This window comes from Gossypium arboreum, chromosome 11, assembly GCF_025698485.1.
Source record: "Gossypium arboreum isolate Shixiya-1 chromosome 11, ASM2569848v2, whole genome shotgun sequence".
Lineage (NCBI taxonomy): Eukaryota > Viridiplantae > Streptophyta > Magnoliopsida > Malvales > Malvaceae > Gossypium > Gossypium arboreum.
The window spans coordinates 12,425,877-12,450,342 of NC_069080.1; the positions used below are offsets into that span (position 1 = coordinate 12,425,877).

General features: G+C 30.2%; 2 protein-coding genes across 3 annotated transcripts; one reads left to right on the forward strand and one right to left on the reverse strand.

The window, feature by feature from the left end:
* Positions 1-3,991: 3,991 nt before the first annotated feature.
* Positions 3,992-7,800, forward strand: LOC108474265 (caffeoylshikimate esterase). 2 transcript variants are annotated; one of them, XM_053022262.1, is made up of 8 exons: positions 3,992-4,784; positions 4,894-5,094; positions 5,211-5,243; positions 6,361-6,507; positions 6,589-6,719; positions 6,809-6,946; positions 7,033-7,131; positions 7,199-7,800. In XM_053022262.1, the coding sequence occupies exons 3-8, from the start codon at positions 5,219-5,221 to the stop codon at positions 7,571-7,573; spliced, it is 915 nt and encodes a 304-aa protein (XP_052878222.1). In that variant the 5' UTR covers positions 3,992-4,784; positions 4,894-5,094; positions 5,211-5,218; the 3' UTR covers positions 7,574-7,800. The 2 variants fall into 2 exon arrangements, with proteins under 2 accessions (XP_052878222.1, XP_052878221.1); XM_053022261.1 differs by having other exon boundaries at positions 4,894-4,984.
* A 1,770-nt stretch (positions 7,801-9,570) lies between these two features.
* LOC108473777 (UDP-glucuronic acid decarboxylase 2-like) lies at positions 9,571-13,318 on the reverse strand. The gene is made up of 7 exons (XM_053021649.1): positions 12,559-13,318; positions 12,286-12,432; positions 11,655-11,734; positions 11,407-11,490; positions 11,249-11,323; positions 10,236-10,328; positions 9,571-10,070 (listed from the first exon to the last, which is right to left on the reverse strand). Exons 1-7 carry the CDS (start codon positions 13,172-13,174, stop codon positions 9,837-9,839), a joined length of 1,329 nt encoding a protein of 442 aa, XP_052877609.1. The 5' UTR covers positions 13,175-13,318; the 3' UTR covers positions 9,571-9,836.
* Positions 13,319-24,466: the final 11,148 nt, after the last annotated feature.

Sequence of the window (24,466 nt, forward strand, 5' to 3'; positions counted from 1 at the left end):
TTATCCAAATTTTACAATTTATTCATTTCAGTCCCTACAACTGGGAATAACCCAACTTTTTATTTAAAGCTCCAAATTAAAGTTCAATTTCACTATTACTCATTAGGGACCTCCTATTTCTTATTTCTACAATCAATTTTACAATTTATCCAATTTAATTCCTAATGTGCAAAACTATCAATTAAGTTTTATAATTTAATTCTCTTTCACATCTAAGCTTAAAATCTATCAATCTAACATCTAAAATTTCAAAAATCATCAATGGTAACTTTCTAAAACTTTAACAATTTTACAAATTAATACATTAGCTAATTAAATCAAACTTTCATAACCTAAAAACATAAAAATTATATATAAAAAAAAGATTAAATTTAACATACTAATTAGGTCAAAAGTTCCCAAGCTTTTCCTATGTTTTTATTTGTTTTCGGTGATGAGATGAAAAGATGAGTTTCATCTTTCTCTTCCACAAGCTTTCTATATATACACATGTAATTAAGTTAATAAAACATGTTTTATTAATTAAATATTAATTTAATTTAAACCAATGGCATTTTAATCCATCCGTCCACTAGCACTAAATTTTACATGGTCTAATTGTCATTTTAGACCTTTGGTTAATTGCATCTTAAGTCCTCAACTCATTTTTATTTAAAATCTATAATGATTGGACTTTACAATTTAATCCCTAGACCTTAATTAAATACAGCTTTGAGTAAATTACTTATCTAAAATTTAATTCACTTATATAATAACTCTGTAAATATTTCTATTAAATATTTATAGGCTCAATTTACGTAAACAGGATCCCAATTTTGCATTTTTGGTACCATTGAATATGGGATAGTTACAAATATTATAATTCCATTTATTTAAATTAATATTGGAAAATTTTAAAATTTTAATTATTTGGCACTCTTAGTATTATTGCATGGAAACTATAACTTAAGTTATAATATGTTAAATTATTTATTACTTTTACTAACTTATTTATGAGATTTTGTTCAAAAGCAACATTATGAGTCTAATTTATAACGAAAATTGAACAATTTTGCAAAATAAATGAAAGTTTCCATAAACAATGTTTTTATTTTATTTTATTTTTCATTTTATGTTTAAAAACTTCCAAAGAAAAAGTTAAATGTTTTAACACATAAACAATGTTATTCAAAAAGAAAATAAATTTGTAGATTACTTTTACATATTTCCATAAACACTTTAATAAATTTGAAAATTAGAACTGTTTAAGAAAATGTTATTTTAACATTTTCAATATTTTAATTAATATTTTAAAATTTTAAATTAATTTATTGTTAAAAATGCTTTGTAAATAATTACAATAAATATGCTTTGTAAATAATTAACTTTTTGAAATTATTAGAAAAATTACTTAAATGTTTGAAATATGTTAAAACTTACTACAGTTTTTCAATTAAAATTCATAGAAATTTAAAACTATTAACATGTATTTTAAACTATTTATATTTATAAATATTTCCAAAAACTAATTTAAAATTTGAAATTTATATAAAATATTATACAAATAATTATATTTGAAATAAAGTTTAAGCAGTTTATATATTATCTATATAAACATTTTAATTATTTTTTTTTAAATGTAAACTAAAATCTATTTAAAACTAAAAATATTATTTTAATTGATACAATCGCATGGGTATCCAAAGTAATTATTAATTATATTAATTTATTAATATATTACTTATAAAAGAATAGGATCCTCACTTGAAGCAGGGTATCGTTCTAGTAAATTATTAATTTCTAACAAATTAAATAAGATGCGAGAATAGGGATCATGGTCAACTATATATCTTTTATTTATTTATTTCATTCTTTTTCCGGGTTTGAATACGGAAATATATCTTTTGTTACAAGTTACCTTATCAATAGTTCTTGACTTAGATTTTTTTCATTGCATATTTATTTACCATATTTGTTAAATTCAACTATTAGTGCAGCTACTTTACCATAGTTATGAATTTAATCATCGTATTTTAATTTGGTTAATTTTAGTTTTGTATTTTTGAATTGGTCAATTTTAGTTCCTATAGTTTTCAAAAATTTAAATTTGTAGTCCTGACCTAAATAGTAATAGTTAGATTCATCTGGTTAAATTCAATTTCTAGTTTTGAACAATGTGTAGAGTTGTAGGTTTGGTTTATATTCTTTAATTAGATTATTCTTAGTTCCTATACTTGTTCAAAATTTGAAATTTTAGTTTTGATACAAATGATAATCGTTAATCCTTCAACTAGATTTTAGTGAGTAATATGTAAAAATAACAAGTGGCATAGCATTACACATATAATAATATATTTGATGCATTAGATTTTGAAAATAATAGAACTTAACTTAATAAATTTAATAGTTATTGTTTGGTGAGTATTGTAATTTTAAATTTTTGAAAAGTGCATGAATTAAAAATGACATATGATAATATGATTGACGTATTAGATTTTAAAAACAACAGAACTTAACTTAATGAATTAAATAGTTATTGTTTAGCGAGGATTGTAATTTTAAAAAGGGTGAATTACACCAACAGCCTCTCAACTTTGATCTCAATGACAAAACAGTCACTCAACTTTCAAGAAATAACAAATCAGTTCTACTAACCATTTTTCGTTATAGAAGTAACGTAAAAGTGACACGACATTTAACCAGCTCCTTGTTGTCATTAATCGGCTAGTTGGAGGGTTAGTTGTCATTTAAACAACCCCATCTAAGAGCCCTAGTTAGGCAGTAGAAGAAGAAGAAGAAATGGAGATACCTTAGCTACGGTCGTTTTGTTCCTCCAAAGTGGAGCCACCACCCAGTTCGCTGTTGTCCCTTTGAATCTTTGTGCCTTAGGCGACTCTGTTAAATCTATGTCCCTTTTTTTCTTCTCCTCTATTTTTCTTTTTTTTTTCTTAACTCTAGTCATTGCCGTTTATGGCCTTCGGCCAGCCATCATCACTAAATGACTCATTTTTTCCTCTTCTCAAATCTCACTTCAGGTTTCCCAATAGGCCTTCTAAATCTCGAGATTAAGGTCTTAAAGCTTCAAACAAGGCTTCAACTGATCTCCGCTGTCCATCGTCGAATCACCACCATATTTCGGCCACAGCTTTTCTTCGACCAACCATGACTCTTGACCGCTCGGATCATCGAACTGGTGGCTCGAGTTCCCCAAGTCGTGAAACCCGAAATGGATGTCGGCTTTTTCTTTTTTGATTCACTTTCTTCTTCTTTTTTAGTTTTCTTTTTTGATACAAGCCAATTTGGGTTTTTTGTTTTTTGTTTTTTTTTTTGGTTTAATTTTGGATGCTTACTCTTTGGTATTTTTGCTTTTGGTTGGTATTTCATGATTCTAAAATGTTTAGGGGTTGAGATTTGATGGTTATGGTGGTGATGTCTTGTCAAATGAGTGATAGTGAGTAATGCTGGTGTGGTGATTAAATGAAGTGGGCTTATGGAGGTTGCCAACATCGAGGGTGATGGTGAGGGAGCCGTGAAGGATGAAGAAAATAAGTGAAAAAGCTCTTTTTCTCTTTCTGTTTTTGTTGTTTCATAGTGGCGTGTGAGAGGGATGATAGGAAAATGTCCAACGTGGCAAGTTAGCTAGCCACGTCAGCTAGTTGACTGTCACATCACCTGTCCCGTTAAATTTATAATGGAAAATGTTAATGAGTGACTGATTTGTCACTTTTTAATAACGTTAACAACGAATTTGTTATTTTTTGAAAGTTGAGTTGTTGTTTTGTCATTAAAATCAAAGTTGAATAATGATTATTGGTGTAATTTACCTTTTTAAATTTTAAAAAATACATAGATTACAAATGACTAAATTAAAATACAATGACAACACATAGACTAATGTTAGAATTTAACCTTTAACCTTTATTATTTTAAAATGATAATGTATTATCTATAATTTTATTTTATTTTATTTTATGCATCACAAGTTCACAATGTTTCTTTTTTGTTGTAAAACATAAATACATGCAAAACGGAAGGAAAAAGCTGTGTGAGAGTTATATAGGGATTAGTGAGAGATTGGAAATAGGGAAAAACAAGAGAGGAAAATGGTAGCTGAGGCGGTGGCTGTGTTTTGGAAAAAGGGGGGGGGGGGGGGGAGCAAGCGAACTAGTTACCCCTACTCGCAAGAAATTAGACATAAGCGAATAACCCTCCCTCCTCTCGGCTCCACTCCACCCGTCTGATATGGGCTCAGACTGAATATCCACAAAAGCTATCTCTTCCATATCACAACCTTTTTTTCCTCTTTTAAAACTTTCCTAATCAGAAAAAAGAAAAAAAGAAAAAAAAGAAGCTTTATATAGTCTCGAAACCAACAATAGATAAGTATAGTTGCCTCTACCCCCCACAACGCCCCCTTCCTTCTCCGCCTCTTTCTTATGATCTTTGCGTGTGCTTGCCCTCCTCCCTGTTGTCTTCTGCTTTCTCCTATTAATATCTACAAACAGAAACACGTCTTATTCAGTACCTCTCCAAACTCAGCTCTTTCTTCCTTGTTAACTTCTCCGTTCACCCATCTCTCTTCTTCTTCTTCTTCTTCTTCTTCTTCTTCTTCTTCTTCTTCTGTTGTCTTCTCTTTGTGAGTTTGTGTTGTTTTCAATGTTTTAATATCTTAGTGATACGTTAATTATTCAAAAAAAAAAAACATCTTTGTGAAGAAAAAGATAGATAGGAAAGAGTGGTAATATTCCGTTTCGTCTTTTTCTCCCCCTATTTTGATGAACAATATGACAGTTGAATATAAGGAGGTAAAAGGTTCTTCTTCATATTTATTTATTTTGCTGTTTATGAATGCTAAATATTTTGGTTAAGAAGGTTGAGATTGATTTAAACTGTTTACGAATGTGGTAAATGTAGGAGCAAATAAAGAACTCAAGAGGAGCTTTGCTTTTCACCTGCAGATGGTTACCTTTCTCTCCTACAAAGGCTCTTGTTTTCCTTTGCCATGGTACCCTCTCTCTCTCTCTTTCAATTACTAGGGTATGGAAACCAACAGCTTCCAAACCGCTCAAACTCTACAGAGGCGACTTCGTCTTTGAAAATTTAGTTTCAATGCGGGTAAATCAGTTTTTTCATTGAAATTTTCAGAATCGGGTTGGATGCTCCCCTTTTAATTTTATATTCTAAATTAAAGATTTATAAATAGATATGATTTTTATATATGTGAGTTGCAGGTTATGGCATGGAGTGCAGTGGATTCATGAAAGGTAATAAAAATAATGTCGAAAATGCCAACTTACTACCATCAAATTGGTTAGGGATTAAGTTACCCTTGTATTTGAACTTACGTTCCATAGTTTGATGGAGATGAGAACTTAAAACCAAACCAGGTTAGATGCTTACTCAGGTCCTCCAATATTATATCCTTGCACGCAAAATAAGAAAGAGAGATGATTTCATCAGTTATATATATTATTAATATTTGAGTTTAGGAATTATTGGGTTTAATGAGACAAAAGGGATAAGCTGGCCATTACGTATGGTCTGCCACTCATCTTCCTTTGTCACCATTCTAGCTCTATCTCTAACCTCAAGCACTGTCACAAACCCTTTTTTTATCTATCATATTCTCAAGTATTTCTTTTAATTACCCAAAGTCTAATAAACCCATTATTTTATCCTCTTCATATTACAATAACAAAGCAGCCCAATTTTTAATAAATATAGGTTAAAATATTATTAACATTTTTTTAATGCTTTATGTCTCTGTATTTTAATTTTTAATTTTTTTATTTTTAGATTTTAATATTATGTTCAATCTTTAATACCATATATTTTTAAATTAGAAAATGATTTTGTTGAACTTAAATTTAATAACAATTAAATAATATTAATAATTGGATATACATTTTAAATAAAAATAAATCTTAGATATAGGGACTTTAACAAAAATGATGCTATTTATTAGTGCATGATGGTTACAATTTTCTTTAAATATTGATGACTTGTGAAAGTTCCAAATGATCATCTATCACATCAAGACTTATTGTTTAATGAAATGTGACAAATTATCATATTTTTCCTAATTATATATAACAATTTATATTAAAATATATTGGGTTAAATGGTGGAGTGTATGATGTTACTTGAATTGAAAAAAACATTATTGGGGATAATTTTGTAGTTTTAAAATGTTTGAGCTGCTCAAAATTTAGTGGAAGCTCAAGTAAATTATGTTTGCTTTATTGCATGATTCCATTAGTTGGATAGGAAAGGAATCAGCGCAGCCATAATTTGATTGAATGCATTGAAGATATTAGTAAATGTTGTATTATATTTTCCAATTTGGAGTGGTGGGGTTGATTGAATGAATTTTAAGTACAGAATGTGGAACCAGGCTAGCCAATGCTGGATATGCGGTGTTTGGGATTGATTACGAAGGACATGGCAAGTCCAAGGGCGATCGATGTTATATTAAAAAGTTCGAAAACATTGTTAATGACTGCAGCGAATTTTTCAAATCTATCTGTGGTATGTACTATTTCCCACCACCAAATTAATCCTTAAATCGTTTTCATTCAACACCAAAAATCTGCCGCCATGGTTTTCCAGCTCAGGAAGAATACAGGGGAAAGAGCAGATTTTTATACGGAGAGTCAATGGGAGGTGCAGTGGCCCTACTGCTTCATAGAAAGGACCCTTCCTTTTGGAATGGTGCTGTTCTTGTTGCACCCATGTGTAAGGTAGCAGCTACTGTTAACCTTATTAAGAATCATGATATTTTGTTTATTTTTCGGCAGTTCTAATCGTACTTGGAAAAAATTCTTGATAGATATCAGAGAAACTGAAGCCACATCCGGTGGTGATAAATATATTGACTAAAATGGAACAAGTTATACCTAGATGGAAGATAGTACCCTCAAAAGATGTAATTGACTCAGCATTCAAAGATCCTGTTAAACGTGAAGCGGTGAGAGAGTATACTCAAGTTTATTTGTTGTTAAGCCTTGGAGTTGTCCTCTTGGGTTCATTTATATGTATGGTATATTGGTGCAGGTAAGGAACAATAAGCTGATATACCAAGACAAACCAAGACTGAAAACAGCATTGGAAGTGCTCAGAACCAGCATGAGCATTGAAAATGGTTTGAATGAGGTTAAAATCTTCCCCGATTATGTGCCTGAATTATGAAAGATCCATGTTCCTAATGGTTGGTTGGCAGGTGAGACTCCCCTTCTTTGTGTTGCATGGGGAAGCAGATACAGTGACAGACCCAGAAGTAAGCAAGGCACTGTACGAGAAAGCGAGAAGCACTGACAAAACCATAAAATTATATCCGGGGATGTGGCACGGCTTGACAGCCGGAGAGCCCGATGAGAACGTGGAAATGGTGTTCGCGGATATCATAGGTTGGCTTGACAAGCGCTGCAATGCTGTAACTTTAGACCAAAGTCTGGATCCTTTCGATCAAGGTTCGGAAGAATGCAGTGATAATATAGTGATTTCGATGGCAAAAGCCACTGGCGGAACACAAGCAAACGGGAGATATTTGTGTGGTTTGAAGGGACCATGCGCACGGCCGCACTCGGCAATGTAGGCTGATCGTATCAAGCTAACTAAACGTTGTCTCTGAATATTGCAAAATATTTGAAAGGGGGAATTAAAGGAATATTAAAAAAAGAAAGTTGTACAAGTTCTGATCATATTGCTATATTTAGAATTTAAATTATTTAATTCGGGCCAATTCCAATATAATTTAATTTAATGTATTACAACGTTAATGAATTCGGATATAATTTAAGTTAATTTATTTATTATTTACAACGGATAAATATTAAAATTTGTTTCAATGTGCAATTATTTTATGAAACTTTAGTTGTATGGTTTAAATATATACATTAAATCTTAATTTTGATTCAATTGTACACGCTTAAATAAATAAATCTATTTATTTTCATATTGAATTAATATAATCGTTTGTGTACATAGTATATAAACGTAAAATGATGCTAAGTTGAAATGTTGCTATTAGTTTGCAAGAATTGGATCAAAAAAATTTTATGTATAAAATTATACAAAATCAAAATTCATATATAGTATTGCACATCGAAAAAAAATTTATGTATAATTGTGATATTTATCCTTTACAACATCATACCTAAAATGAATTAATCCTAAAATTTCACAATATTTCTTTTATAACAATAGTAAGAGCTTGAAATGTTAAACAACACTAGTTTATAGCACTTTTCAGAAAAGTCAAATTCTACTATTAGACCCTGTACTTTGCGTAAGTTGTGAATTTAGTACATGTATTTTAATTTGGTCATTTTCGATCTTTGTACTTTTAGAATTTGTAAATTTTAGTCCTAACCAAATGATAACTATTAAATCAATTAAGTTTTGTTATTTTTAGAACTTGATGTGTCAAACAAGTTATCACATGTGTAATGCTATGTCTGTTATTTTCACATATTACTCACAAAAAATCAATTAATAGATTTAACGATTGTCGTTTGCATGAAAACTAAAATTTTGAAATTCAAAAAACATAGTCACTAAAAATGATCCAATTGGTAAGCATGGATTAAATCTATACGCATAGTTCAAATTTTCAAGATTAAAATTACAAAATTCAAAAAATACCAATACTATAATTGATCAAATTATAATAAAAATATTAAATTCACAATTTACAAAAAATATAAAGTCTAATAATAAAATTTTACCTTTCAAAAACATCTTTCCAATTCACTTTTCCAAACCACTACTAAAGCACCCTTAATTCATGAAATTTTTTGGGACAATTGTAGGGTGAAAAGAGAAGATTAAAACTACTAGTTGTAGACCCAAGTTTAATCTTGCGTCACAAATTGCGAATCAAAGCCCATATTGAATGCACACAAAGCGTTTTATAGATCACAATTGATTAAATGAGGTTCATTTAACTCACTTTAATTGACCCGATTCGTGAAACATATAGAGAAATCTTGGTGACCCAGTGACATACTTTAGTAAAATTAGAATTACCATGATGAATATTTGTAAATCCTAAAAGATAAGATTATATGAAATTTGAATCTTTTAAACTCTTATCTTGTAGATAAGTTTTGATCTCGAGCTCAGTTATAAATAGAAATGTTTCCCCTTATTTATAATTGTTTCATTCAAAGGTATTGGCTATATTTGAGATTGTGCTCAATTTTCTTCTGACTTTTCTATTTGATTTATTTTTTTATTGTATTTTGAGTTTTGCTGCTGCTTTATTTAGTGCCTTAAAAATTTCTCTCTTTCGACTAACTTAAATATATTTGAAGCGAAAGAATCTTAGGACAATTTTAGAGTGAAAAGAGAAGTACTTTGTTAACTCTAGCATTAGCCCAACAGAAGCACTTGCTTAGATCCACATAAACTCGTGTGGAAGGAAAATAGGAGACAAAAGCCAGAGTCGAAGTCCGGGTGATTTATTATTTCTTCATGATGGAAATTTGGGAAAGGATTAGACCTAAAATATTGTCAAGCAAATCATCTTCCATATTCATCTTCTTCCGGCTGATTCTAAACATAAGCAAGCATCTTGCACTAGCACTAAAATTGGGGAAAATATCAACCTTTTTTAGATCCGGAAAGCTCACAGTAAAACTACAACTCTTAAAAAGGGACAAGAAACATTGAAGCTACAAAGATGGCAAACAAATAAATGTCAAAAATAAAAAATAAAAAACTCCATCCCACATCTATCATAAAGATACACTACAATATTAATTGTTTCAATAGGGAAAAGACAACGGCAAGCTCTTTTCCTCTTAACCATTATATATTTTTATCGCTCTGTCTGTGAGAAGAGTATATAGGCCATCTTAAGATGATGAGTCGTTGGTGGTGGTGCTGCTGCTGCCGACCTTGTGATCACCAAAGATACGTTGTCGGAAGTCTGAAACCATTAGAGGGAGACCCTTTCGGAGGGAGACCTTGGGTTGCCAACCAAGCAACTCTTTGGCTCTTGAGATATCAGGCTTCCTCTTGTGCGGGTCATCTTCTGTGTTTGGCCTGAACTCTATCTTCGCATTCGGGTCTATTGTTTCTTGTACCACCTATAATGTAATACACATGGAGAATTCTCAGTACTGTATAACACAGTATTCATTTCATGCCACATTAAAGCTCGTAACTAAATATCCGACCATCGTCTTTATCAGCAACACATTTGTTATTAGTTTTTCCAAGTTTCCACAGAATATAGTGAATATTGTTCTTACCTCAGCAAGCTCAAGCATAGTGAATTCGCCCGGGTTTCCAAGATTAAAAGGTCCAACATGTTCTCCTTCCATTAAACGCATGAGACCCTCCACCTGTTTCAACCCAAATTATTTTTACAGACATGAAATTTCAAGTATCCAAAACAAGTACAAAAGCATGTGGCCATAAGTGTACAAAACAAGTTCTGGTCTAGCTTTCAAGCCGAAGTAAATTAAGTCCCAATTTTAACCAAATAATGCCGGACCCACAGCAGAGAAAAGTTCAGATCTTTAACCTATACCCCAGAGGGAGGACAGTGTTGATATTAGACAAAAAAAAAATAAATTTTGAGCATACACCCCCAGGCCCACATATACAGCTACACGAGGAAAAAGCCTACCCCAAATAAGATAACATAGTACACCCAAAATGCAAAGTTCTAACACCGAAGTTATTCTAAACTGCTGACCAAACATATAAAATAATGCAGTAAAGAAAATAAAAAAAAACTCAATATTGTCACTCAAGATGCCGTTAAAGGAAGCAGGGCGATACCAACATTTCATGCAAGTACGATTCGTTCAATATAGGCTCAAAAGAACTAAAAGTTCCATTGACAATGAAAAGACAATGAAGCATGCTTCAAACCAAACTGTGGAACAAATAAAATTTGCTGGTCCACAAGGGACTTGTATTTGGTACAAGTCACATGGTGTATATTTTCCTCAAATGGTTTTTACACTCCCTAAATGAAAAATTCAGGAACAAGGTAACCTTTTCCATCCTCAAATATCTTATCTTAAAATCTCCTTCTTTTTACCATGTAATGTCAACATGTACTTTTGAAACCATGTGCAGAGCCTAGTTTTCCAGTTTTTCACTTGAGATTGCAGATTTATACCAGCTAAGAAACATATAGGTTAAATAAATAAATACTAATATGAAAAAGTAAACTAGTGCCATGCCACCAACATTATAATATATAAAGAAGGCAAAATATTTCCAACCAAAACAATAATTAAACATCAATTACCAGATCAGAAACATATTGGAAACTCCTTGTCTGCTTCCCATCACCATACACAGTCAAAGGCTCCTTCCTTAAAGCCTGCATCCATTATTTAATTATCAACATAAACATCTTGATTCGACCAATCGAGCAATGTCTTTTCTAAAAAAACGAAAGAGTACCTGAGCAACAAAGTTGCTAACAACACGACCATCATCGATGCACATACGAGGTCCGTAAGTATTGAAAATTCTGGCTATCCTAACCTGAAACACCAAATATTATGAATTACTCCAATAATAGAGATCATGCAATTCACTAGTAATTTAAAAGTTTGGTGCTGTGTCGGAAAAAATAAATTATCTAATCTGTGAATTGTGAAGTAGTGAAGTAATTGCTCTTAATAAATGCAAAATGTAGGTTAGCTAACCTCAACTCCGGCCCCTCTGTGATAGTCCATTGTCAACGTCTCGGCAGTACGCTTTCCCTCATCGTAGCAGCTTCGGACACCTGTCGTCGTACATTCAAAAAATATTTATTTGGTGGGGATCCAAAAAAATAAACTCTAAAATGCAAATAATTCAAAAAAGCTTTTCCAGAATTTAAGCAGAGACAAACGCCAAAACAACAACAAACACAACACCAAACAAATCTAATTTGACACTAAACTCCAAACTCAGAATCCAAATTTACAGTCACAACCTCAGCACCACTCCCATGTTGTCGGTTTTCATTTCTCACCGATCCAAAAAGAAAGAGTTGCTTTTTTTTTTTCTCGCCGTTCCAAAACCCCCCAAAAATAAACATTTTTTTGTGTAAAGTGATGTGATATTAGATATGCAAAACGTGTAATTGTGTGGTAGGATAAAAAGTAAAATTTGTTGGGCATACTACCATTAATCACGGGTTTCGCGTGAAATGTTCGACAAGATCTAAAAAAAATTTTGCGCCGGTGCCCAAAAATATAAGACAACAAATGTGTATAGTAAACCCGACTCTCAGTTCCAACCCGACCGCAGATTTAATGATATTACAGTCAAAAAGGGATAAAAAAAACTAACCGATGGGATTAACGTTGCCCCAATAAGTTTCTTTCTGAGGATGTTGTAGAGGATCTCCATATACTTCACTGGTACTGGTTAATAAGAACCTGGCACCAACTCTTTTTGCCAGCCCTAACATGTTTAGTGTTCCCACCACATTTGTCTTGTAAAAATCACATTCGAATTAAGGGGAAAAAAACCCAAGTATAAACCATAAACAAATAATGCAAAAACATATAGGATTTTGTAAAGTAATAAATTATTGATTAAAATTAAATGATAAAAAGGATATGATAGTTTTGACGGGGTTAAATTTGTAATGGACTGGAGAAGCAGGACAAGCGAGATGGTAGATCTGGTCAACTTCCAAGAGTAAAGGTTCAACGACGTCGTGGCGGATAAGCTCGAAGTTGGGGTTCCCGAAATGGTGCATGACGTTCTCCTTCCTTCCGGTGAAGAAATTATCGACCACGATCACGCTGTCTCCTCTCGCTATCAGACGGTCCACGAGGTGCGACCCCACGAACCCAGCTCCACCCGTTACGACGATTCTCAACCCCTTCCGCTTCAGCCCCAACGGAATCTTACCGGTTGGATTGCCCGACCCGAACCCGAGCCGGTGTGCATAGGAGAACTTGTTTTGGGTCTCGATGGGGAAGTAGGGGATAGAATCAAGGAGCGGGGTGGTGGAGTGGAGGTGGGGGCCGTGCGCAGCACGCGAGGCCGGGAAGACGTTGAAGACCAGAGTGGCTATGGCAATGCCTACGAGCACAAAGAGGAGGCGCTGCTCCCGGAGCATGTACCGGACCACGCGCGTGACAGAGGCCCATGGTTTAACCGGTTTAGGTGAATAGGAATCTGAAGCAAGCTGAGTCTCATGGCCTCTGTATATTAGCTCCGATCCCATCCCTCTTCGGCTTCAAAAACTAAACAAAAAATTATAAGATCAATAAAAAGGAGAAATTCAAAAGAATTCTCTGAAACGCCGTGAGCCTGAGTCCCCAACGTGTTGGGGCAGAGGTGATGAGAGTGGAACGGGGCCGAGGGGAGGGGAGGGAAGGGGGGAGATGTAAGAATAAAAGGAGATTAAATATAAATAAAGGGATTGGGAAAAGTTGATATTACAAAAGTATCCCGTTGATGATTTTTTTTTTTTTTGAAAAGTAAATTATTATCATTGCGAGAATTTTCAAATAGGATGGAAAAATAAATTGAATTTCATGGGCTTTAATCCGACGCGAAATATTAAAATTGAATTTCTTTGATATATATATATATATATATATATTAAATTTTAAGAAAATATTTTTATTTACTTCGAAATAAAAAATAAAAGATATAATTTTATTTGTTTCAAAATAAAACAATAAAATTCACCCTAATCAAAGATTCCATTCATTATTTTATCCTAATCCAAGTATAAAGGAAATATGAAAAGGGTGTCTACAAAGTAAATGTCAGTGGATTGAAGCATAACATTTTTACCGTATTACTATATATAAAATTAAATATTAACATGTCACGTGGATTTAGCCTAAAATACTATGCATCATGTTACCTTACTTATGGGTTGACTCGGAAGTCTCTGAACGGTTGAATCACTTTTTCTATTTTATTTTTTCTAGATATATAGAATAATCAACAAAACTTCTCTCTAACGCTAACCCCCATTATAAAGGTTTCCGTAACTTCAGAATAAACTCGTTAGGAGGGTAAAATGCACTAGATTTGTATTTTCCATATTTTAGGAATATAGTAAAGGTTAGGAACCAATTATGAAAATAATTATTTATAAACAAATTAAAAACACTAAACTCGTATCTTAAATTAGAAAGTTATTAATTTTTATTTATAATAATTATAATTATTGTTTAATCATATTTAAATAAAATTATCAATATTTATTTATAATTTTTTGTTTTTATTTAATTTAATTATGATATGTTATATTATTTTTCATTAATGATGGACAATAAATCAAATATTATACCCTAAAATAAATATGTAAATGATTTTGATTTTGAACAAATTCATTTGTTTCATTAGCAAACCAAACCTGTTTCTATTGCCACACCCAAATCCGTAAAAGCCTTTTAAACTTTAAAGTGAAGTTAAAGCCTGGAATGGTTTACTTCGTAAATTCCCTAAACTCTTAGGTCCAAATGTTTTTTTTTTTTTTTTGTTAATTCAGATTATAACTTTCTTTTTCTAAATTAGTATTTTTTATTTTTATGATATATTATAAAAAAAAATTACATTGTTAGTTCATTTATGGAAATCTAATAAAAAACTTCCCCATTATATGCATATATTTCTAATATAGTAGAATATGCAAAAACACCGCAAGAGCTAATGAAGAAGACAATAAAAGCGCATAAATGCACTCAAAACCAAATTTGGTGGATCAAACTTTGAGTCATTTAGACGCTCTCCATTTTTCTTCCTAGATCTTTGATGGCTACTTACATTAGGCCAAGTCTATATATTTGCTTTTAATTTTTGCTCTCATCTTCATTTTTTTTTTTTTCCAAATCTGGTTATTTTAAGCGAAAATCACTTTACGAATATGAATAATTTTGATAAAGTTGTATATCTTCACTTCTTTTAGTTCTAACTGAATGAAATTTAAAATCTTCATTACGTAAACCTAGAAAGAAGGGTGGTAAATAATTTATGAGAAGTGGATTTTTAATTTAGTATTTTGACAATGTTACTGGTAGTTCCAGTCATTAATAATATATTTACATGCTAATTAAATTTTTAAAGTTGTTTAGAAAATAAAGGGACTAAAACCAAAATTACTTTATTTTTCCTTTTCTTTCGGTTCGGCTGGCGCTTGAAATGCAAGGATAAACTGTGAACCCCTCTTATTTACTTTGTACCCAAAGAAAAGAGTACGAGAAAAAACCCTGAGTGAGGGTTGGACCAATACAAACAAGAAATAGGGTGAGCAAGTGTGGGACCCAGAAAGCAGGACTTGAATTGCACGTCGTCTCGTTGGAGCATTCCATCTTAAGCAACGTGTTGGGCAGTAGCCGGCTCTCAAGGATTTCATTTTTCCACGTTTTATCCACTGCCTTTTTTTATTTTTGCCTGGTCAATCCCCCCAAATCGCCCCCATCTAATTTCCACCCACCCTCAGCGCCTTAATCCTCGACACTAATATTTTTCCTAATGGTTTTTTACTTTGAGTTGAACCAACATTATTTCTGCTTGGAATTTTTTTTTTCTGTCTAATTGTTAATTTTCTCTCTTAAAAAGTAAGTTGTATCTTAATTTGACAGATATATTTTGTAAAATTGTAAATTTAATTTTATTGGTAAGTTAAATAGTTTAGTCCAAAATTTACAATTTATTAACAAATTATATAAAAATAGTAAAACCAATAATTTATATAGAATAAATTCGAAAAAAATCAACATTTCAAGTTTACCTGTTTACCAACATTTAGAGTAACTTATTTATTTATTTTTAAATTATGACTTGTTTGAAAAAAATATGTAACAAATTTACTTATAAAATAAATGAAAAAGATAATTCAAATAATGAAATAGAGATTTTCAAATTTATTTTGTCTCGGTCATGTATTTATTTTTAAAATTTAATTTAAGAATATAAGAAAAGACAAACATCTCCATAATAATAATAAAATTAAATTATAATAACTTAAAAAACTAATTTCGTAATTTTTATAAGAAAAGAGAAATTGAGAAGAAAAAAAATCCCTAAGATATACTGTTAGTTGATATTATGATTGCGATAAAGAAGTTCGGGCGGCGCTACCAAAAAAAAGCATGCATTATTAAATGCAAAACAGCTGTGGATTAGAACACATGAAATAAATCAACCGGGGGAGATTTATTAATAAGATGGCATCAAATCAAATATGATAGGGATGGTTAGTTGATACTAATTTGTAAATGACTTATTGAGAATCTTTTAGCAGGTTAAATACATGTATCATGTTGTTAGAAGCTTGACAGTAATGTTTCATTTTCTTTTTTCAATTAAACAAATATTTAGATAGGTCAGCGACTCATGGAACAAAAGTTAAACCCCATTTATATAAATTAACTATTTTTTTTTATCTATGCGATCCACGGGTTAATTTTACAAATTAATTAAAATATATTAAATTTTTTAATTGAAGAGTTTTGTTTAAAAATTTTATGGAACTACATAAATTGTTTTTCTAGTAAATAAAAAACAGCAACAGCAAAACAAAAATTAAATCTAATTCAAACTAGAGAGATTAAACTCCACCATAAGTTGTTCCCTAATTGACAGCGACAGATTTTCCATCAAATCAAATCTCATCAACTCTGAATTTATAGAATTTGTCAATTGATCTATCATAATATTCTGGACTCAAAAAATATGTCTTACATGAACTTCTTAATGACGAATAAACATACTATGTAACATCCTTAGTTACGTCATCCTGCTATCCATGGCACTTCAGTAAAAATGGTCTCAACCAATAAGCCATTGTCACACTCCAATTTCAACTTCTAGAACCCTTTATTGCATAGAAATACGTAAATTGTTTGTTTCATTAGCTTGAATATATAATATTAAAATGATTTTTAAATAAAATATAAATTCATATGTTCATAAAAAAATCATAAGTATAATTGCAACATTAAATGGATAAAAAGTTTATAAATAAAATTGATTTATTTATTTTGATTAAAATAAATATGAAAATGAATTACAAGCAAATATATATTAAATAATTAAATTTCATTAAAATAAATATTAAAAAAGATATTAAACTTCGAATTGGTTTTACCTAATTTGAGTTAATTTTAAAACACTTTTATTTAATCTTATTTATAGAAAATAAATAACAATATAAACTTATATATTTTATTATTTTGACATTGTAAATTATTAAAATGGAATAGAGATGCTACAAATTCTATTTTTACTAAAGATTACACCGTTATATTTTTCTTAGTTAAAATGAGATAAAATAATATATTTACTTGTTTAAAAAAATGTCAATGGTAATACACATTATACACTTAAGGGGAGATACAATTTCGAACCTTGGAAACAATAGGGTTAAAAGGGCAATCACGAACCCTGAACATGAACTATAAAATAGACATGAAAAATAAAAAAAATAAAAACTAATATTTATCTTATAGATTGTTATTTGATAAACTGACAATGAAATTTTTTAACTCTACAAGCAAACTTAAGAAACCGCCAAATGTAATTAATTGATATTTACAAAAAAAAAAAAGACACATGACGATTTCTTAAATCGACTTATTTAATTAAAAACTTCATAATTAGTGCATCAAATAATAATTTTTATTTTATTGTATTTTATAATTAATATAATTTATTATAAAATCAATTCAAAAATGAGATCCACTTTAACTATAACTAAAAAAGTGTTTTGTAACTCAAAAATAACCTAGAACTTTTAATGTTTCCATATCCATATTTTTGTTCCTTCTTTATATTGTGTATATAAATTAAAAAAGAGACCTACTTAATTATATTTAAAATTCGCTTACTTTTAATGTAATTAAAATTTATTTTGAAACTCAAAAATTAACCCAAATATAATTTTATTTCTTCTTTTATATACTGCATGCGATGCATGAATTTAATTATGTGTATCAAATAAGAAACATTAAATTATTTTATAATTTATAAAACCATTCAATCGGTTGGTAATGAATTGTGTATTACCAAACACCGTAAAAAAAAAAGACTACCGTGGCTCAACGGTAAAATTAGGAAGTGAAGTAGAATTGTCACCAATTATTGAGAACGATGAAAACAAAATTGTGTTAAACACCAAGCTTTGATACCATGACAAAAACAGGACAACTGTTTCAATATTGTTGATAGACCTCAAGAATATACATAATATTTATACAATAATAATCACGAGGAATAAGAAATATGTATAATATATTCCTAAAAGATAATATTCCATCATAATAATATCTTAATAAAAATTATTTTTCAAAATGTTTACTTTAATGAGATTTAATTGCTTGCTGATATAAATAAATTATATTAAAATATATACCAAATATCTGCAAATTAAAATGAAAGGTTTTGAAAACATTTTATTCTATATTTAGAATTTAATAAAATATTGACCAATTAAATATCACATGAAACAAAATTTGCAAGTTCAATATTAATTTAAGTAAATAATTAATATCGAATCTTTTTAAAATAAATTAGTGGTATGTGAATATTAAATTTGATTTGATAATTTTAATATAAAATATGGATTAAATTTGTTTATATATTATTATTAAGGGTAAGAAATTCATATTTAAAATTTAATTTAAAATATATTCAATTTAAATATAATTAAAATTATTTTTAAATTAGTTGATTGAGTCTTAGTTCGATTGACATGAATATTGTTACAGTATATATAAGAAAATGTGGGTTCGAGTGAAAATGAACAGACATAATTAGAACTTATAATAAAATTATTAAAATATATATTTTAAACTAAAATTTAAAATTTTGGTGTTTTATATATATAGTATATGATAATTCATTAAATAAATAGTTAGAAGAAAAGTATATAATTTGTATTAAAGTAGCAATGGCAATGTAAAAAAATCTGTAACTTATAAATTGAGGCATTTTAATATATAACTTCAATCATTGTTTACAACTAACACAGTGAGTTTTACACACATAAATGTTAATAATTAATGTAATAGAAACAAAATTGCTTAGTTGGTCCGCACTATTATAATGAAAATTTTAAAACATTAATTTTATTAAATTTAATAACTGATGGCGTTAATTTTATTTTACGCATCATCTTTAACTCGGGCCTAGTATACAGGGTGAAATGTGATGAGTCATTTACCTAAAAGGATACCATGCATGTTATTCCATTAATTAGGCCTAAAATTAATCCGTCCGAAAATGACATGCACCAAAAATCAGTCACTCATATCTTTCCTTGAGTTGAGGCAGCGACACTTGTTGTGGGTAATTTCCATTCATTCTTATCCTCACTTTTCTACTCGATTCAGAAAATCGATATCCCCACTACCTTGTTCACAACGTTAAATCAAACCATCAAAGCAGTTTTGTTGGAATATATTGAGTCAAGTTGGAACAGCGTTCAAATTTCAATCACAATTTGTATTTTGCTGCTTCCTGTTTTTGAATTATGATGTCTTATACCATCAACATTTGTATGACGAAAGGCAATAACATAATTCCCTCAATTATTGTTCTCCTACAAACCATACCGGGCAATGGACAATCATGGGAAACAATCGTAAACAACCAAGGACTGCATCAATAGTCTTATGAAATTTAATAAATTAAGCTGCTCTAATCAGCCATATAGAGAGCTGTAGTGGTTGGAAGTTCATGGCGGGTGGAACTGAGCTTTAATATTCTCTAATAATTAATATATCACGTCAATTAACGTGGAATTAGGTACCATCTTTGTTTATATATCTATATGTTTTGCAAGTGGTTCCATTCTGTACTATGATTTTAGTAGCTAACATAAAAAATATATATATATATATATCGTTTATTGTTCGCCTTCCCTATAAATATAACATTATTTTCAGTACTTTACCTTGTCAAATGATTGAGGCAGCGATGGGCATAGAAGGTTCCCTCTCAATTATATATTGTTTGCCCACTCATCTGTCCACTGGATTCTATCTAACACACGTTGACGTCTCCAACAATTAAATAACTTCAAATACCATGAACCAGAAAAAATTGTTATTAATATTATTTTTATAATATAAATTTACAAAAGATGTTGAAATGTACAGGTAGTGCACGGTTTTTTGGGGCAATGTCCGGATTGTGGGGAATTATATTGAAGAATAATTGGTTCTTGTAGCGACAAAAAATTTGTTGGTTGAAGAAGGAAAGAGGGTTTGATTCTTATTCTTTCCACCTTGATTAAATCATGCAACAAATGCTTACTTGGTTTTTCATTTTTAGCTTTCTGTTTTGTTCTAATTAATGCTTGCACTGAACCTACCTTTCTGCATGAGTACTCAAAATGCGGCCATTGTATTTGTTTGCTTTGAACAAAAACTATGTATAGGCTTTGCCTTTATCTTACCTCTCTCTGCACTTTGCAGAAACTAAATGAGTGGCACATGGGTTGGCCTAATTGCGTGCATCGCTTTCTTCTTCTAATAATATCTTTTCCGCTGGAAGGAAAGTCTAAACTCGTAACCGTAGCTTTCTGAGAACGTCGTCGTCTTCATAGAAATTTTGTTTTTGGTCATTGTCTTTCATAGAGTTTTGAAGTTGGGAAAAAGGGACATGTGTTGGATTGTTGGGTATTGAAGTTGAACTATAACAAGTTGACGGTCTAAACTTGAGCAGTTGCTAAAGTCAAGCTGCTTTATGATTTAACGCGCTCTTATTCTTCCTTCCATTGAATGGTGACGAAATTGTAGTGTTCAGAGTTAATGTTTGTCGGAACCCACATCTTGTTATTTGCTTGTAATTTTAATCTAACGATTAACACGGGTAGGACAAATAATCAATATGGTTAGTGTTTAATTTCAATAAATTGAAAAGTCGGGCTAAAACCTTTGTGAAAAATTATACTAGGTAAGGGAATGGTGGTTGAACACTGAATAGAGCCGCTAGTAATTTTGTTCGGGCAACTCTATTACATGTTAATTACTTTGTATTGAATGAGATTTTTAGTTGTGTTTCAGATATTATTAATTTGGATAATTTTTGAATGATTTCAAACGAATCAAATAAACTTAAAAGTAAGTTTATGGAGTGAGCTCGCTAACTCGAGTTAGTAGTCCTGGCTTTTGATTGGTCCATTGAGTTCTGTGTGTCTAGTTTTATATTTCTTTAATCTTATGAATCCTTCTTTTTAAAAAAATCTGAAAAGTGAAAGAATTTTAAGCGTGAAAGCACATGATCTAGTTTTGTCCAACAATGATATGCTTGGACTTCATGAAACCTCTTCAATGTTATGTTGCATAAAGTTGAATTGTCACTTTGGGCCTACTTATGATTTGTCGAGCCTGTGATTGGGCCGACAACAGAATTTCTTTAGCCTTTGTCGGTTGGTGCCTGGCCTTTTCTTTCATCACATTCCGATTGAACTTGTTTTTTGGATTAGATAATAGTGTCGTTATTGGGGGAGAAAATGGTAGCCATGCAACAAAAAATTCCTACAAGCTAGCTTGTTTGACTTTGATATAGATGATTTAACATGTTTTTTTTTTTTAATCAATGAGAGATCCGCATGTTGATACATAGGAGTGTTCAAATTTTAGTTAATCGATCTAACTTGATTGGAGGTTGGTTAACATTTTTTAAAAAGTTCGATTATCGATTAATAGGTAATTATCTGAATTAAACAAACATAATAATTAACAATACAAATTATATGTAGTTTTAATTCAGTCAAACTAACATTATCAATTTTTTTATATGTTTTATACTTATTTTAACAATAAAATAAAAAATATAAATTTCGATTAATTCAATTAATTGACCAAAATAACTGAAATATTTTAGTTCGGTTATTTTTTTTTTGAAAAATTTTAGTTCAATTAACATTTAAATGATTAAAAAGTTCGGTTAATTCAATTGATGCTAATTCAGTTCGACTAACTGATTGGTTAATCATTTGAACACCCATATGGTATGATAGGCTCATAAATTACTGTTTTTTAATTAGCTGCAATTACTTTTAATAGCCATAACTTCAACAACAAACTATTTTACTACAATGATTCACTCAAATCAATTATGCATTTCAAATATCCGCCCCTCTAATATAGTAATATTTTTTATATGATGTATAAACTATGATCAGCCTATTGTCAGAGAATATGTCTTTTTATTTATAAGAAAATTTTATTCATCTAAAAAAATGATGTAAATTTTGTCACACCCTGATTTTAATAGTTATGTTATGTAAGTTTAATAAATAAAATGAGTTACTGGTTTAATAGTTAAGAGTTAGTGAAATTGTCATTGAAATTTGAGTTTGAACCCTTTTCCCTTGTATATGTTTTATGTTCTACATTTTTGCCCAAAACTCTAGTTGCGTCGTCCCTTGCTTTTTAACCTAGGTATAAAACATATTTTTTATTTGTTGTTCAGCTCTTTTACCATTTTCTGCTTACTGTTGTCGTCCCTTTTTTTTTTCTCTCATCTTTTACTATTTTCTTTTCTTTTTCATTGTTGCCGCCTCTTGCCCCTAAACCCTAATTTTCTCTCATTTTCTTCTCTATTGTTGTAACAACCCAATTTCAGTGAAATCAGAATAGTGGTTTCGAGACTAAAAATCCCAGTCCAAAAAATGAAATTATTTAAATTTCATAAAATGATAGGTATTATGATAGAAATATTGCATGAAATTTTTTATCGAAAAATTTTATCAATTATTTGTCTAATTGCAAAAAGGACTAAATTGAATAAAATGTCAAAGTTGAATTCTAGTAGTTATAAGGATTAAATAGCTATAGAATTAAAAGTGAGAAGTCCTTATATGGCAATTAGGCCATTGATGAAAAATTGAATTAAATATAGTATGATAAATGATTAAATAGAATTAAACCCATTTTATATCATCTTCTTCTTCATAAAATACATGGAAACCCTAAGAGAGAGAAAAGAAATTTCTCAAGCTTGATTTGGTAAGTTCTATGTCCCGTGTTTAGTGATTTTTATATTTTTGAAACCGGGAAAACTTAATTTCTTTATTTGGGTGATTAAATTGAAAGAAAATCAAAGTTTAGAAAATTACCTATGGATGAATATGCTGTAGGGACTAAATTGCAAAGTAGTGAAATTCTTAGGAAAATTCTAAAATTTATGAAATACATGTGCTGTAAAAGTTATATTGGAATTTTGAATAATCTTGGAATAATAAGTAAATTGCATGAATTTTAATTTTCGAGCCTAACGATAAAATTAGAATTAATTAAAAGTTTAAGGGCAAAATGGTACTTTTGCCTAAAATGTGAAATGAGCTTGATTGAATGTAAAAAATCATAGAATTGATGATTAAATTTATTTATATAGATCCAGAAGTGTCGAACAAAGAAAAAGATCGAAGGAAAGTAAAAGTTTCGAATTAGTAAATACGATCAATTGTCGAGGTAAGTTCGTATAACTAAATTAAGCATGTAAATGTGTTGAATTGATTGTTGAATTATGTGTATCATGATTTATAATTGGCATGTACATGAAATAAACCAATATTGATTTGTGATTTACATGTAAATGATGAAATATTACATGAATCTGTTTGAATATTGATTTTCGATTGGATAGGTGATTACCGTGTATATGAGATCCTGCATATGTTGCAGTAGAGGTTGTTCCGAAAGGGATAATCTTTTGATCTCATAATAAAAAGGAATGTAACCCGAAAGTGTAATACTTGAAAAGGATTTGTGTACCCAAATCGTACAATTTGAAAAGGTTAGGTATACTTTGTGTATACCATAAGAAAAGGAAATGTATACTTTGTGTATACCACTTGAAAAGGAAAGGTACACTACATGTGTACACTTGAAAAGGTTATGTGCACTTTGTGTATACAAATTGAAAAGGGTATGTACACTTCGTGTGTACCACTTGAAAAGGGAATGTGCACCTCGGGTGTACAACTAGAAAAAGAAAGGTCCATCGAAAATTCAAAGATTCAACGGAAATGTATTAACAAATGAAATAAGAAGAAATGACATGATGAGCTCATCTATGCAAAATAATGTTTTTGTACTAACCAATTTGGTTGAATGATTGTGTATAGGCCATATTTGCTAGTTTTCCAAAATTGATGGATAAATTGCCTTATGTGTGATTTACTTGTTATATATGAATGGTAAGTGTAGTTTGGTTATATGAACTTATTAAACATTAATGCTTACTAGGTTTATATTTTTCCTGTTTTATAGTGCTTAAAGCTCGTGAAGGTTGGAATTAGGTCGAAACTATCATCACACTATCAATCCCTTCATTTTGGTAAAAATTATAAATCTATTTTGTTATAATGGCATGTATAAGCTTTTGAGGCCAAATGATGAAGTAATATGTTTGTTTACAACCTAGCCATTGGAATGGCTAGTAATATGTATTTTGAGGTAATACGGTATGTTCATGTTCAATAAAATACAAATCACCTTTCATAAAACATGATTTACAAACCAATGTAAAGGTATGCTTTAAG